The sequence below is a fragment of the Alnus glutinosa genome, chromosome 4 (genome assembly GCF_958979055.1).
Source record: "Alnus glutinosa chromosome 4, dhAlnGlut1.1, whole genome shotgun sequence".
Taxonomy (NCBI): domain Eukaryota; kingdom Viridiplantae; phylum Streptophyta; class Magnoliopsida; order Fagales; family Betulaceae; genus Alnus; species Alnus glutinosa.
In genome coordinates this window covers 29,665,177-29,677,921 of record NC_084889.1, presented here as the reverse complement: position 1 = coordinate 29,677,921, position 12,745 = coordinate 29,665,177, and the positions used below count along the sequence as shown (strand labels likewise).

The 12,745-nt window shown below is 34.2% G+C and overlaps 1 protein-coding gene across 1 annotated transcript; it reads right to left on the bottom strand.

The window, feature by feature from the left end:
• Window positions 1–313: 313 nt before the first annotated feature.
• Window positions 314–3,997, bottom strand: LOC133867020 (homeobox-leucine zipper protein HDG11-like). Its single transcript, XM_062303690.1, has 10 exons — window positions 3,743–3,997; window positions 3,445–3,562; window positions 3,174–3,362; window positions 2,634–3,092; window positions 2,457–2,558; window positions 2,137–2,349; window positions 1,838–2,021; window positions 1,482–1,750; window positions 1,294–1,383; window positions 314–1,203 (listed from the first exon to the last, which is right to left on the bottom strand). Exons 1-10 carry the CDS (start codon window positions 3,853–3,855, stop codon window positions 805–807), a joined length of 2,136 nt encoding a protein of 711 aa, XP_062159674.1. The 5' UTR covers window positions 3,856–3,997; the 3' UTR covers window positions 314–804.
• Between the last annotated feature and the right edge of the window lie 8,748 nt (window positions 3,998–12,745).

The window sequence follows — 12,745 nt, the reverse complement described above, 5'->3', positions numbered from 1 at the left end:
CAGGAACATGTGAAGGATCTAAAAGTACCCAATGTTTCAAAGGTCATATCAATGAACAGATGCAAAGGTGTAAAAATAGTAGGATCTTTTTGAAGTTCAATTTCAGTCTGAGAAAAAAAGGCATATGGAGCCCACCATTGATGTGAAGCTACGTTGGCTATCCAAACCATCAATGTCTGACCCCTTTTGCCTTTTCTCGTTGCTTTCAAACTCCTGCCTCCTCTTTCACACAGACAAAATCCATTTATGAGAAGAGAGAGAGAGAGAGAGAGAGAGAGAGAGAGAGTCTCTTGTTTTGTCACAAGAATAATAATTCATTCATACAATGGATTGAAAGAAAGAAAGCCAAATCAATGGAAGTCAATACCCGAACCATACTGTTTCTTGCTGTGTTTGTTGTACAGTGGCAATGAGAGGATATGGAGAGATGGGAATGCAAAAAAAAAAAAAAAAAAGAGGAAAAGAAAACCAGCAGGAAATGTGTGTATGGTGCGTTCTTGACTCCCTCTTTCTTTTAAGACTAATCTTCTTCTAAAGCTAAATGCAAAAACAACAAAAAAGAAAGAAGAAAAAGGCTTCGTAGTTGGTGTAAAAATGTAATGAACCTTGGCAGCAAAAACAACAGCAGCATCAGTAAATAACCCAAGCTTCCAGCCTCTTTTGATGAGAGGGGCATTCAAAGTCCCAACCAACCCCCATGTACTTCTCCAGCATTGAATACCCCCAGCACAAACAGGCTCTGATCAGTATATTTAAGGATGGTAGATCAAAAAACAGTTGTCCATGGCAGATGAATCAGATTCATCAGGAACTAGGACAATTCAAGGCAGCCTTTATTTGCTGGACAGTGGTGCCGATAAGGTTATTAACAGTGGTCACCGACTCCAAATTCAGCTTAGCAGATGGCAGGCTGCTAACTAGTATCTGAAACGCCACTGTAATTAGCGAACCACCCGACCTGCTCATGTTCCCGCCGCCGTGCGTGCTGGAGGAGCTCGTCGACGCACCGTCTCCGTGGTCGGGCCGGCCGTCGGGTGTAATGGAGAACCCTGATGGTAGCAGAGGAATGTAGGAAGGATCTTCGCCGCTCATTGCTATGTTTATGGCTGGGAGATCAACGGGGCAGTAGACCACAATTGCACCTGAGGAGTCGATGCAGCTCTCTTGAAGTATCAGCATATTGTTCTGGCTAGTGTTGAAAGCCTATTCAAGGAATTTCATAGATTTTAGTCCCACCCCCACAAAGAAAAAGATGGAAAAACTTCAAGAAAATCCTTTGCAAATTACACTTACTCGAAGAACAGAAATGCAGTTCCCAGGATGCGACCCATTTGCAATATGAGCAACCTCTTGCACCGCATTGCCACTAGAGAGAACATCCCACTGAAGGACAATAAGATACAATAAGGACAAATAAGATAACCGTTTAGAATAATTTCAAACTTATTTATCAAGTTGACAGATTCCAAACATCTCTACACCTGCGCTCGAGTTCTTTCATCCTTGAAGAAATTGAAGACATTTTGTGGGGAAATTGGAAGCCATATAGTAGTAGCTGCACTAAGAACGACGCCATTGGGTTGGCCGGGATCGGTGCTCTTATGGACAGTCACTCGAACTCCGACCTCATTCAAGCCAGAAAGGCTGGTCCACCGATGGCCGATAGACGTGCTAATGCTTGCACAGAAATTGTTTACCATTCTTTGTGCAAGTTTCATCATGCTTCTCTTGCCATCAGGTGATGGAATTACTGGAAGGAGAATACATATACATGTAAATAACAGGATTAATGACAAGCCTATGAAATTAAGCATCATTGGCATGCTGTTGAGATTACCTCCTCCAAGATCCCGAGTAGTAGAGGTGCCTGTCACCATAAGACAAGCAAATCTTTCACAAATCCTCCGAAGAACAGCAAGCCATCTTTCAGCTCCAAATGCCAACCCACTGTGAATAAGATCTCTATAAAGCCGATGAGTTGGGGTTTTGTCTTCAATTTCCACATGCTCCACCCAAGTAACCTGCTTTGGCAAAAAAAAAATTCCAGGAAGATGAGTAAAAACTAAAAACCATCATAATGCATGCATTGCTTATTGTGGTACTGGGAAAGAAGACACATTTGATTAATTTGACAACCTTGGAGTACCCATTAGGCATGTCCTGAATCAAACATCCGGACGGAAGCCGGTGACATCGACATTGAGAATTAGCAAATTGGTTATCTCCAGGGAAATCATAAGAAACATCTACAATTGCCCACAAGCCTAGCTCAATTTGCTGGCAATAACGGAGGAAATAGAACTCACGAGTAGGTACAAGTGGTGAAAGCACCTGCAACTCCTCATACATCTGAAATTACAACTTTCATGTGAGAAAATAACTCTTCAAACATAATTCCAGCATAAACGAAGCATTGAAATCACAAAAATAAAGTGATAAAACATGTTCCTAATTACCAGCTGCAAAGAGCCACTATGACTGCCCAACACTCCAGGTGATATCACTTCAATTGTCTTTGCCACCGAGACAATTGTTGGAAATAGCTCCGCCCACTTCTTCTGCAAACTCAAATAGTCTTTAAAAATTCAAGATTGGGGAACTTAAACAAGAGAGATGAGAGGAATTGCACTTACTGAATCCATAAACATATCAACCAATGCTAAGCCATTCATGATCACAACACCTGAATCTCTAGACGCCTCAATCCTCAAATGGGGGTCTTTCAAATTAGCATTAGGCCTCGGAAAAATTCTTTCGTAGCTATCAATATTAATAACATCCCTCCCATCAGTCGCGGACTTCATCCACAAGGGCTCGTTGGTTTGCAAAAGCCTTAGCAATTCTTCCATGGCATTGGCAGCAATATCTGTCATGACGGACTTGTCCAGGTCCGAAAGGCATAATTGCTGGAAAGGCAAACTCGGCACAGCCGATGAACTCCCCGGAAGAAGATCAAGATCAAGGGAAGGACCGCTGCCTCCAAAACTCCCCATTGATAAGTCCAGTGAAGAAATATGAATAGGCTGTACAGGTGGGAGTTGAGAAATTGGCCTCCCAATATACTTTGCCGCAACGCTAGATACTCTATCAAGCTGCAAAACAAACAAAATGAAAACTTTCAGAGGCTGAATTGAAATACAAAAAACATTGAGAGTGATCAGAAAGTATTGAACCTCTTCTTTCAACTGCGCATTCTCTATTCGGAGTTTATGTTCATCGAAGTATGAATCTTCGGTCACTGGAGGACCCCCGCAAGACGGGCAGATGACGTTTCTGAGTGCCTCTCGGATTGCTATGTTCTCACAACGGATCTTGTCGTTCTCTGCCCGAAGCGCACAGTTATCAGCTCTCTCGTGTTGGGCCTGAATGGCATAAGAACATGATAACAAAAAAAGAACCAAAATTTGGAACCAAAATTTGAAACAAAAATTTTGAAACCAATACCTTCATCTGGGTCCTCCTGTTTTGGAACCAAAATTTGATCTGGCGAGGAGCCAAGCCCAGCTCCCGGCTTAACTGCAATCTCTGCTTTTCATCTGGGTGAGGACAATCCTTGAACACCCTTCATTCCCAAAAAAACCAATGACAAAACAAAAGCAACTCAAAAACCCCATCATTATTCAGAAAGCAAAAGAAGGAAACGAAACCAGAAAACCAGAAAAAGGCCAAAGGAAAAGCGAAGTGTTTGTTGTAAAGCGTTATCATGCAAAAGCAAATATATGTTATATATATGTGGGCTTACGCTTCGAGCCTCTGAATCTGGTGAGCAGTGTGACGATGGTAGCGCTTCTTCCTCTTGTGGGGGTCGGAGGAGGAATCGTGGTGGTCTCCGCCGTCTTCCCCGCCATACTCCATATCCTCTCTCGATCACCACCACTGCACCACCACAAGTACCACAAGTGTCTCACCACAGCATTACATACAGCAAGACAGCAAACAAACAAAGAAAGACTAGAATTTTGGGTTGTATTTTAAGGAAATGTGACTTTGGTGGACACACAGCATATTGTTCGGGGAAGTCAAATACTCAAATAAAAAGAAAAAAGAAAAAGAAAAAGAAAAAACCCAATGAACAGTTGTTTCGTTTGGGTGAAAAGAGAAACGGCTGAAAGGAATGCCATCAATGGATTATATATCGCCACGATTTGGGATGGGTGAGTTATGAGAGTAGATGAAAAATCTTCGGGCGTAATTAAGTAAAAAACCCATATAGATATATAGATAGATAGATTGTGTGAAATGGTGCAGACCCACTAGCCCTGAACAGCCACACCCAACAGCTAAGCCACACTCCCACTCTCTCCAGTTCCCATGTACGTGTCCTTCCAAACTGTAACTGATGGATGTTTTTAAGGCATTGCCTCTCATTACACGGAGTCTGCCTTTTAAGTTCCCCATCTCTCTCTCTCGTAGTGTGGTACACCCACTCACAGCCAGGTGGCATTTATGACGACGAGGTCGCCGGCGACCGTTGGTCCTGTAATGACAAGAGTATCCGTTTTCCTTTAGATGCCTTTTTGGCTGAGGGTTTTTTTTTTTTTTTTTTTTAATTATAATTATAATTGATGGTATATTACAAGAAAATTAAAATCGACAATTTTTGACACGATTTATAAATTTAATATGAATTTAAACAAAATTAAAGGGTTACGGTTGAAGAACAATGACTAAAGAGGAGAACCGGTATAAGCCATAACCCATTAACCCCCTCAATTCCTAAGAACAAAAGGAAAAAGAAACTTATAAGATAATTTTTTTTTTTTTTTTTGGCTCGGTCTGTTTAGGAGTTTTATCTGTTTAATTAAATGAATCAGATTTGAATTGATTTACATAATTTTACATTTATGATTTGAACTCAATACGCAACATAATAATAAATAGTTATTTACGAGATATAAATCAAATATAAAGCGATTTATTTTTAGATATGATCTTAGTTAACAGCAAATTAATTATTTATTTATTTATTTTGACCTAAAACTTTTCTCTCTCATCATTCTATTCCTGTCTGGCTTTTGATACTTTCACACTCTTCAAAGAATCCACAAAAGTCAAACTTAAGCTGCACCTCTTTTTTCAAGTGGGGGCCGGATCCTCTGATGTGAGGTATATCCAGCTCTCTCGGAAATTACCAAAACATGGAACTTTCTTTGACTTGTGAACATAAATTTGGGACCCACGATCTATATGTATCAACCAAGATCTTCTTTGATCATATTTAGTCATATTCTAATGTTAAACTCTAGTTTAATATTGATCATATTTGGTCATATTCTATGGTTAAGTTTTGTCCACGTCAGCTTCAGTTTTTGTCGGGGCTCATAACCTTAATTATTCCTCAGAGAAAAAAAATAACAAAAAAGGGTTCCCTTAATTATTCATATTATTATGCACACGGACACGCGGGGGTGTAAGAGAGAGGAATAATTTCTAATGGATAAACATGTTCAATAATTTTGTTGCTTACGGCACGTTTGAGTGTGCTGTTTTTTTATTTTTTTATTATATTTAAAATTGTGAATATCAAAAAAATTTATTTTTTGAAATTATGTTTGGATGATTTATAAAACTTGAAACAAAATTGAAAAAATTAGAATAAAATTTGAATTCAAATTTAACAAAACAAACTAAACATGTATTTCAAAAATAATAAGATATAATAAGATATAATTAGAGATGCTTGGTTGTATACTCTCATCCTACCACTATCTCACTCTTTTTTACGTGGACCAATAATATGAGAGATAGTATAGAGAGTGTAGTGGGACCCTGATTTTTTTAACAATATTATTGGTCCATGTAGACAAGAGTGGGATAGGAGTGGGATGAGAGTGTACAACCAAGCATTTCTCATAATAATAATAGTAAAAAAAATGTATTACCCAATCATGCCCTTAGCAATTTGAGCAAAAAATGTAATTTTTTTTTTTTTAAACATATTTATCTGTCTAGCCAACTTGTTTAGGTAAGTGAGTCATATAAGGGTTCTCTTACATTTCTTATCTTGATTGCTAATAATTCGGACAATAAATTATTAGAGATCTGAATCCCTTTAAATGTGCATGAGAATAATAGGGTATATTTACTCATACGTTTCTTTTTTCTTTTTTTTTTTAAAAAAAAAAACAAAAAAATTGAAAGAGCGTTGTAATATGACATATAGGTAAAAACTTTTTTTTTTTGGTTTGTTTGAGTAAATGCTATTTAGTAAATTGTCCTTTAACTACGATGGTGTGATAGTGAAAATTAGTCATTAGTTTATTTTTTACCAAGTACTTATCTAATGACTGATTTTCACTGCCACATCATCTCGGCCAGTTGTATGGCAGTCGTGTAGCAATCTTATAGAATTCTATTAAATAACATTATTCTTTATGTTTTGAGTAGTGTTTTGTAAGTAATGCTATTTAGTAGACTGTTATACGACTTACATACAATTAAAATGGCGTGACAGTAAAAAATCAGTTATTATTTATTTATTTATTTTAATGTAAGAGAGATGATCTAATGGCTAATTTTCACTATCATATGATCAATTTGTTTGGCAGTCGTATGACAGTTTACTAAATAATAATATTACTCTTGTTTTATGTTTTGAATTGTTTGTTAATATCTTTACTTGAAAACAAAAATTAAAACACCTAAAACAAAGTTGTTAACAAACATGCTCACATGCTTTAAAGATACATATCAGTTCAATAGAATAGGTTAGAAGATTTCCTGACAAAGATACTAATTTTTGTCAATCATTTTAATAATATATCGATAAAAGTTGTTAATTAAGACAATTGAATGTCATAACATATATATATATATATATATATATATATATATATATATATATATATATATATATATATATATATATATATATATATATATATATATATATATATATATATTGAGAAGGTTGTGAGGTGGGGTGAAAATATAATTTTGAAGGCTTACAAAAAATATATAATTTAGAAGAATTTTATTTTTTAAGATTTAAACTTTTAGGGGGCTATTATCCCCAAGGGCCTGTGTAGTTCCTTCCCTGATTGAGTAGATAGATTTCCTAAAGTATGTATAAGTGTTAAGTTTCATATTGATTTTCTTTTTAAAAAAATGAGATTAAACTTTTATAAGTGATTTTAATAAGCTTTAATTGTAATTTTGATTTTTTTTTTTTTTTTTTTTTTTTAGTAATAGTGCAAATATGGCTAATATTTTTTTTTTTTTTTCAAATCGTGATTAATAGTATTAGATTAACCTAGAAACACTTTATGGTTTTGGGCTGCGATATTGCATGCCGAGCCTTGATGAGAACATCAATAATTTAAGTGAGAGATTGTAACATCCTGAATAGTTAGGAAGTCATGTACACATTATGTGGATAAATTATATTAGTTTTACATGACATGAGTGCTAATTCTCACATTAATTCCTTACAAGATTAGATTGAATTTTATAAGTGATTTCAAATTGTAATGATAACTTAATTAACTATTTTAAAATGATAGCGTATTTGTAATTAACATTTTTGTTTATAATTTTTCCTCTTTTATTTAAAACTCTCGGATGTCCCTTGTTAATATCCAAATACGACCTTTAGCTGAACCTTAGCTTAATTAGCTCAAATCCTTCTTTTCCATGGCCTGAATTAGTCATTTAGATGGTAACAGCATTTGAGTAAAAGAATTAGTGCTTTCTTTTTTTTTTTTCGTCGTTCTTATGTGGCACATTCTTTTTCACTTAATCGTTTACGTGCAATGCTAAAAATCACACTTTTATCTCATTTTGCTAACGTGACAATGTTAATAAATCATTGTTAAAAAAAATTCAAAGATTGATTACCATTGCTACGTCAGTCGGGCAAGATAATAATAAAATAAAAATACAATTTCTCACATTACTCATCTTTTATATTTACAGTCTATATATCGAAAGAAAATTGGTTTGGTGGACCCATAAACATAATTATTTTTCTCTCAAATTCCAACCATCTCTCTCTCTCTCTCTCTCTCTCTCTCTCTATAAACCACACAAGAGCAGCAGCCATATAGTGCAAATTATGTCCGGTGGTAGAAATAATTTTAATTTCCTGACAATTAAATGCAAAGGAAAGGGGGCAGGGAAGTGAAGTGGTGTAAATAAAAGGTGAATAATTAGAACAAGTAGGTGAGGTTAATGCAACAACACAATTGTGTCGACACTGTAATGCTGGCCGGTGGGAAGTCAATGATGGTCGTTGTTACCCAACTGGTGCCGGCCTCTTCTTCTGCCTTCCAATACTACAAAACCTTCACCATCAATTAAGCCGTTCCATCCGCCATAATTTCACACTCTCTCTATATATAGACTATATATTGTAAATTAAACATAATATATAAATAATTTACTCATATATATATATATATATATATATATTTTCCAAGCTTGCTTTTGATTTCAAACAGAAAAATCCGAACAACAAAACCCTAATTGTTGTAGGTTAAAGGCTCTCAATTAAACCCTAATTATCTTATTAAAATATTATTTTATTTACTCATACGCTTATCACGTCAGCTTCTAAATAATTAAATTTAATTATAATTAACGTGATTATTAGTGTCATGTACATAAATACATAACGTTTTTATAAACTGAGTCGGAGGAAAGCTCTACGTCCTTTAGTAAATTAGTAAATGGTTATGATTTGGTGGCAACCTGAATTTTCAAAACCCTATTCTAGCTAGGTTGTTCACTTGGATTTTTGTTTGTGCATTAGTGATTGTCCTGTTGAAAATTAATCTGGGGACAAATAGTATTATTAACTTTTACCAAAAACAGTTTTATTTTTATTTTTTCTGTTTTGATCAAATTTATAGATCGAAACCAACCTGCTGCCAACAGGACACAGATAGCATGCTAATTAATCCCATGAAATTAAAGTGTCTTCACATTAAGAACATTAAGTACCAAACAAAAGCAACCTTGAGCTTAAATATTTCATACATTTAAAAAGTTTTGTTCTAATAATTAGTTCTCAATGATCATTAATTTGAATGGGGGTTGGCAACCATTTTTAAATGTTCTTCATTTAGTGAATCAATTAGTTTATTTGACGAAAGAATACCCATAAAAACAAAAGCACCTTTGAGCTTAAATATTTCATACATTTAACAAGCTTTGTTCTAATAATTAGTTCTCAATGATTAATTTGAATGAGGGTTGGCAACCATTTTTTAAATGTTCTTCATTTAGTGAATCAATTAGTTTATTTGACGAAAGGATACCCATAAAAACCAAATTGAATGTGCAATCAAATTTGCATGCAATTGTTTTCAATGAATTGAAAGATATTGGTATAATAATATTAATAATCTAAACATGCTTTGTTCCTCATAAAGTAAGTAAATAAATATGCTCCATTAAAATGCATCCCAAATCTTTCCTATACGGCACTAGACTTGCATATCTTGACTGTCCTCTCTTAGTTTTGCAATTTGCAAATATTAGGAGATTGAGATTTTGTGCAATTGGGATGCGCTCTTAAATTGTATTATAATTCAGGCAATTTATAAAGAGAAGGTTTGGGGCCTATCGACCTCGGGCAAGTGAACTCACGGCGCCCTAACTACTCGAGACAGTAGCCCTCTCTTTGTAGGTTGCCCGACCCCAATTGTAGGGGATATTAATTCAACACTAGAACAACTTTCGTAGTACTTTTTTTTTTTTTTTTTACATGTCCACACAAGAGGAGGGAGGGGGGTCGCTTCATAAAACGTGGTCCCCAGCCAATTGAGCTACCCCTTGGGGACAAACATCTTTCGTATTAACACAAGCATCAAGTATTAATATTTTTTTTCTAATTTATTATCTAATTTTCACATTTTAATCTATATCTTCATTTTCTTTTTGATACATTAGAATCCTGTTTAAGTGAGATGATCATCTCTTAAGGCAAACTAGTTAACATAAATTTAATACAATATAAGCTACTTCAAATTACAACGATATGATGGAAAGTCTATGCATTTTGTTAATTTCTTTGCATGAATTTATAGCCAAAGGCGATGACAATTATTTATACTAAAAAAAAAAAAATCAAATCATCTGATTAGAATATGGAATCAATTTGATTATGGACAATATATTAGAAATATCTAAATAAGAAGAGATTACCAAAAAAACAATTCTTAAAATTCATTCATTAACTGTAAATATCAAATAAGTAGATATATCAATATATCAAATAAGTAGATATAAATATCAAAAAAAGGATCAAATAAATCTTATATGATGGTCCAATTTAAGAGCTTCAAATTGAATAAGATCATCATGTAATAAAGAAATCATACATATTATAATTTTAAAACCACAAGCTTATTTTATTTATTTATTAAAGGGACACGCAAGACATTTATCCTCTAACATTCTCTTACTCATATCCATATTACTAAATTTCAAATTCACTATTGAATTTGTGGGGTTTTATAGATTTAGTGGTGGATTTGAAAATGAGATGAGTATGAAATGAATTTATATAGTTTTATTTTATTAAATGGAGAGGTGCCCAGAGACGCCTAGCCACAATAGTAACGCTTTAGGTGTACATTACTCTAGATTTCTAATCGTGTCATTGGATGGTGAAGGCATTAGAAAAAAATGTCAGAAAATCCTCGAATTTATTTCTTTTAATGTTTTTTTAGTGCTCTCGAATCGTAACAATGGTGGGTGTTAATTACTTTCGTATGGTGCTCCACTATCGAAAAGGAAACGCTGAAAACTCTTAGCTGTTCAAAAGAAGAATCAAAACACGTGAAACAACCCCAACAAAATTTTATTTCGATGCAAAATAGACACCAAAATTTATTTTTCTAACATGTATTTTTTGGCATGATGAATAATATGTTAAGCTTCATGTCTATCCTAGTTTATGGGGGAACTTGATGAGGAAATTGCTAATTTTTTTTTTTTTTTTGAGAAATTACTATATATTGGTTTTTAGGGTTGAAAAATTTGACCCGTGGACTTTGTAGATTATAAATATATTTCCTAAATTTTTTAATATTTTTTCCAAAGAAAAAAAAAAAAAAAAAAAACCATCCGTATGAGCTATTAGAAGTGGAAATTCAGGATAAAAAATTAGAGTACAATGAACGTGGAAAACACGCCACAATGTGGAGCGTGGGACAAAGGGCCGCTAGAAACTAGTTTCAGAGATCTACCGCGTAGACCCGTAGCCCGTAGGCCGTCCGATAGCTTTAGTAGTAATAATAACGGTCCGTTAAAGCCGTAGGAAGGACTATAAGGTAGATTTTTGCAATCAAAGCGATCAAATCCTCTTTTTCGTAATGGGCCCCACACGTGATGGGCCACTCCCCGCCGTCGGATCTTGCTGGCTACGGGGTTCCGCTCGTCGATGTTACGGGAATCCCCAATGGGTAGCAGTAACTCCGGTAGTAGAGTAGTACGTCCAGTGGCCCATGCTGACGTTGACAAAGTGGTTAGCAGAATTTTTGGGAACTGGATCTCCCATATTTATTTTGGCAGCAATCCTCGTCATCATGAGAAATCATGTACCGGTGGAGCCAAGCCACGGTGGATAATCCGATGGACCAAAATGAAACCAAAGAAACATAAAATGTCAACGTCATTTAATTTAGTTGCATTTCTTTCCATAACAGATGATCAAGACTCTTTTTTTTTCGAATATTAAAAAAAAAAAAAAAAAAAAAGATGATTAAGACTTTGTTTTTAATGGGCATTTTTTCAAGAGATTATTCTAATTCGGGCAGAAAATGAGACATCGGATTCTGAGCCTTATTTGTTCGGAGAATAGGATGTTTCTCATTTCAAATGAAATAAATAATATTCATTTTATAATTATTATTTAAAGTTGATAAATTTAATGGTTTATATGAAGTTAACATTCGTATGTCTTTTAAAAAAATTTAAATAATGTGAAATTATGTACACTATTAAATGCGCTAATTTTAAATTCTGACTTGAAAATGATTATTGTCCCTTGTATTCGGACACGTAAACGAGGTCCCCTTTCTTATTTTCTACTTGAATTAAAAAAATTCAGACAAAATTCAAAGAAATCCCAATCCCTCGTTACTATGCACAAGTCAACGGTCAAGAACTAATTAAATTATTAAGAATGACTTAATAAAAAGTTACCAATTGAAATTATGCAACTTGGATAAGTTGATTTCTCTAAGAATTTATTTTTTGGGCAAGTTGCTATCTTAACTAGTTTGGTATGGTGTTTCAAAAAAAAAAAAAACTAGTTTGGTATGGATGTAGGAAGCCCTAAATTTATTTTATTTTATTTTATTTTATTTTATTTTTTTAAAAAAAGAAATCTAAGTAAGTCATGCTTTATTATATAAATTCAGTGTGGATGCCAAATAACAATTAGGGTCCGTTTGGGTTTGCGATTTGAAAAAAAGTGATTTTTAAAAACGCAGTTAAGCGTTTAACAAAATCGCAATTTAGCATTTAAAATCGCAAATTAGCCTTTAAAATTCTGCGTTTTCAAAAAAGCACAATCTTACATGCGATTTGAAAAAGCATATTTTCTGCGATTTCAAATCACAATTTTTAAAAACGCAATTCTCAAACGATTTATGTTCTGCGATTTGGTTTAAAATCGCACTTATTATCTACGAAATTGCAATCCCAAACGCACTCTTAATTGAAGAAGAAACATAATTTTGCTAAGATAATTGGAGATTGATCCTCTTGAAGCGATCAATTGTACGTTTTGATCCCC

Excerpts from the sequence above, each read along its gene's own strand:
- LOC133867020 (XM_062303690.1), bottom strand. The coding sequence starts at position 3,855 with ATGGAGTATGGCGGGGAAGACGGCGGAGACCACCACGATTCCTCCTCC. Across the intron at positions 3,563-3,742 it reads CAGATTCAGAGGCTCGAAGC|GGTGTTCAAGGATTGTCCTC; the intron begins GTAAGCCCACAT and ends TTGGGAATGAAG. Across the intron at positions 3,363-3,444 it reads ACAGGAGGACCCAGATGAAG|GCCCAACACGAGAGAGCTGA; the intron begins GTATTGGTTTCA and ends TATGCCATTCAG.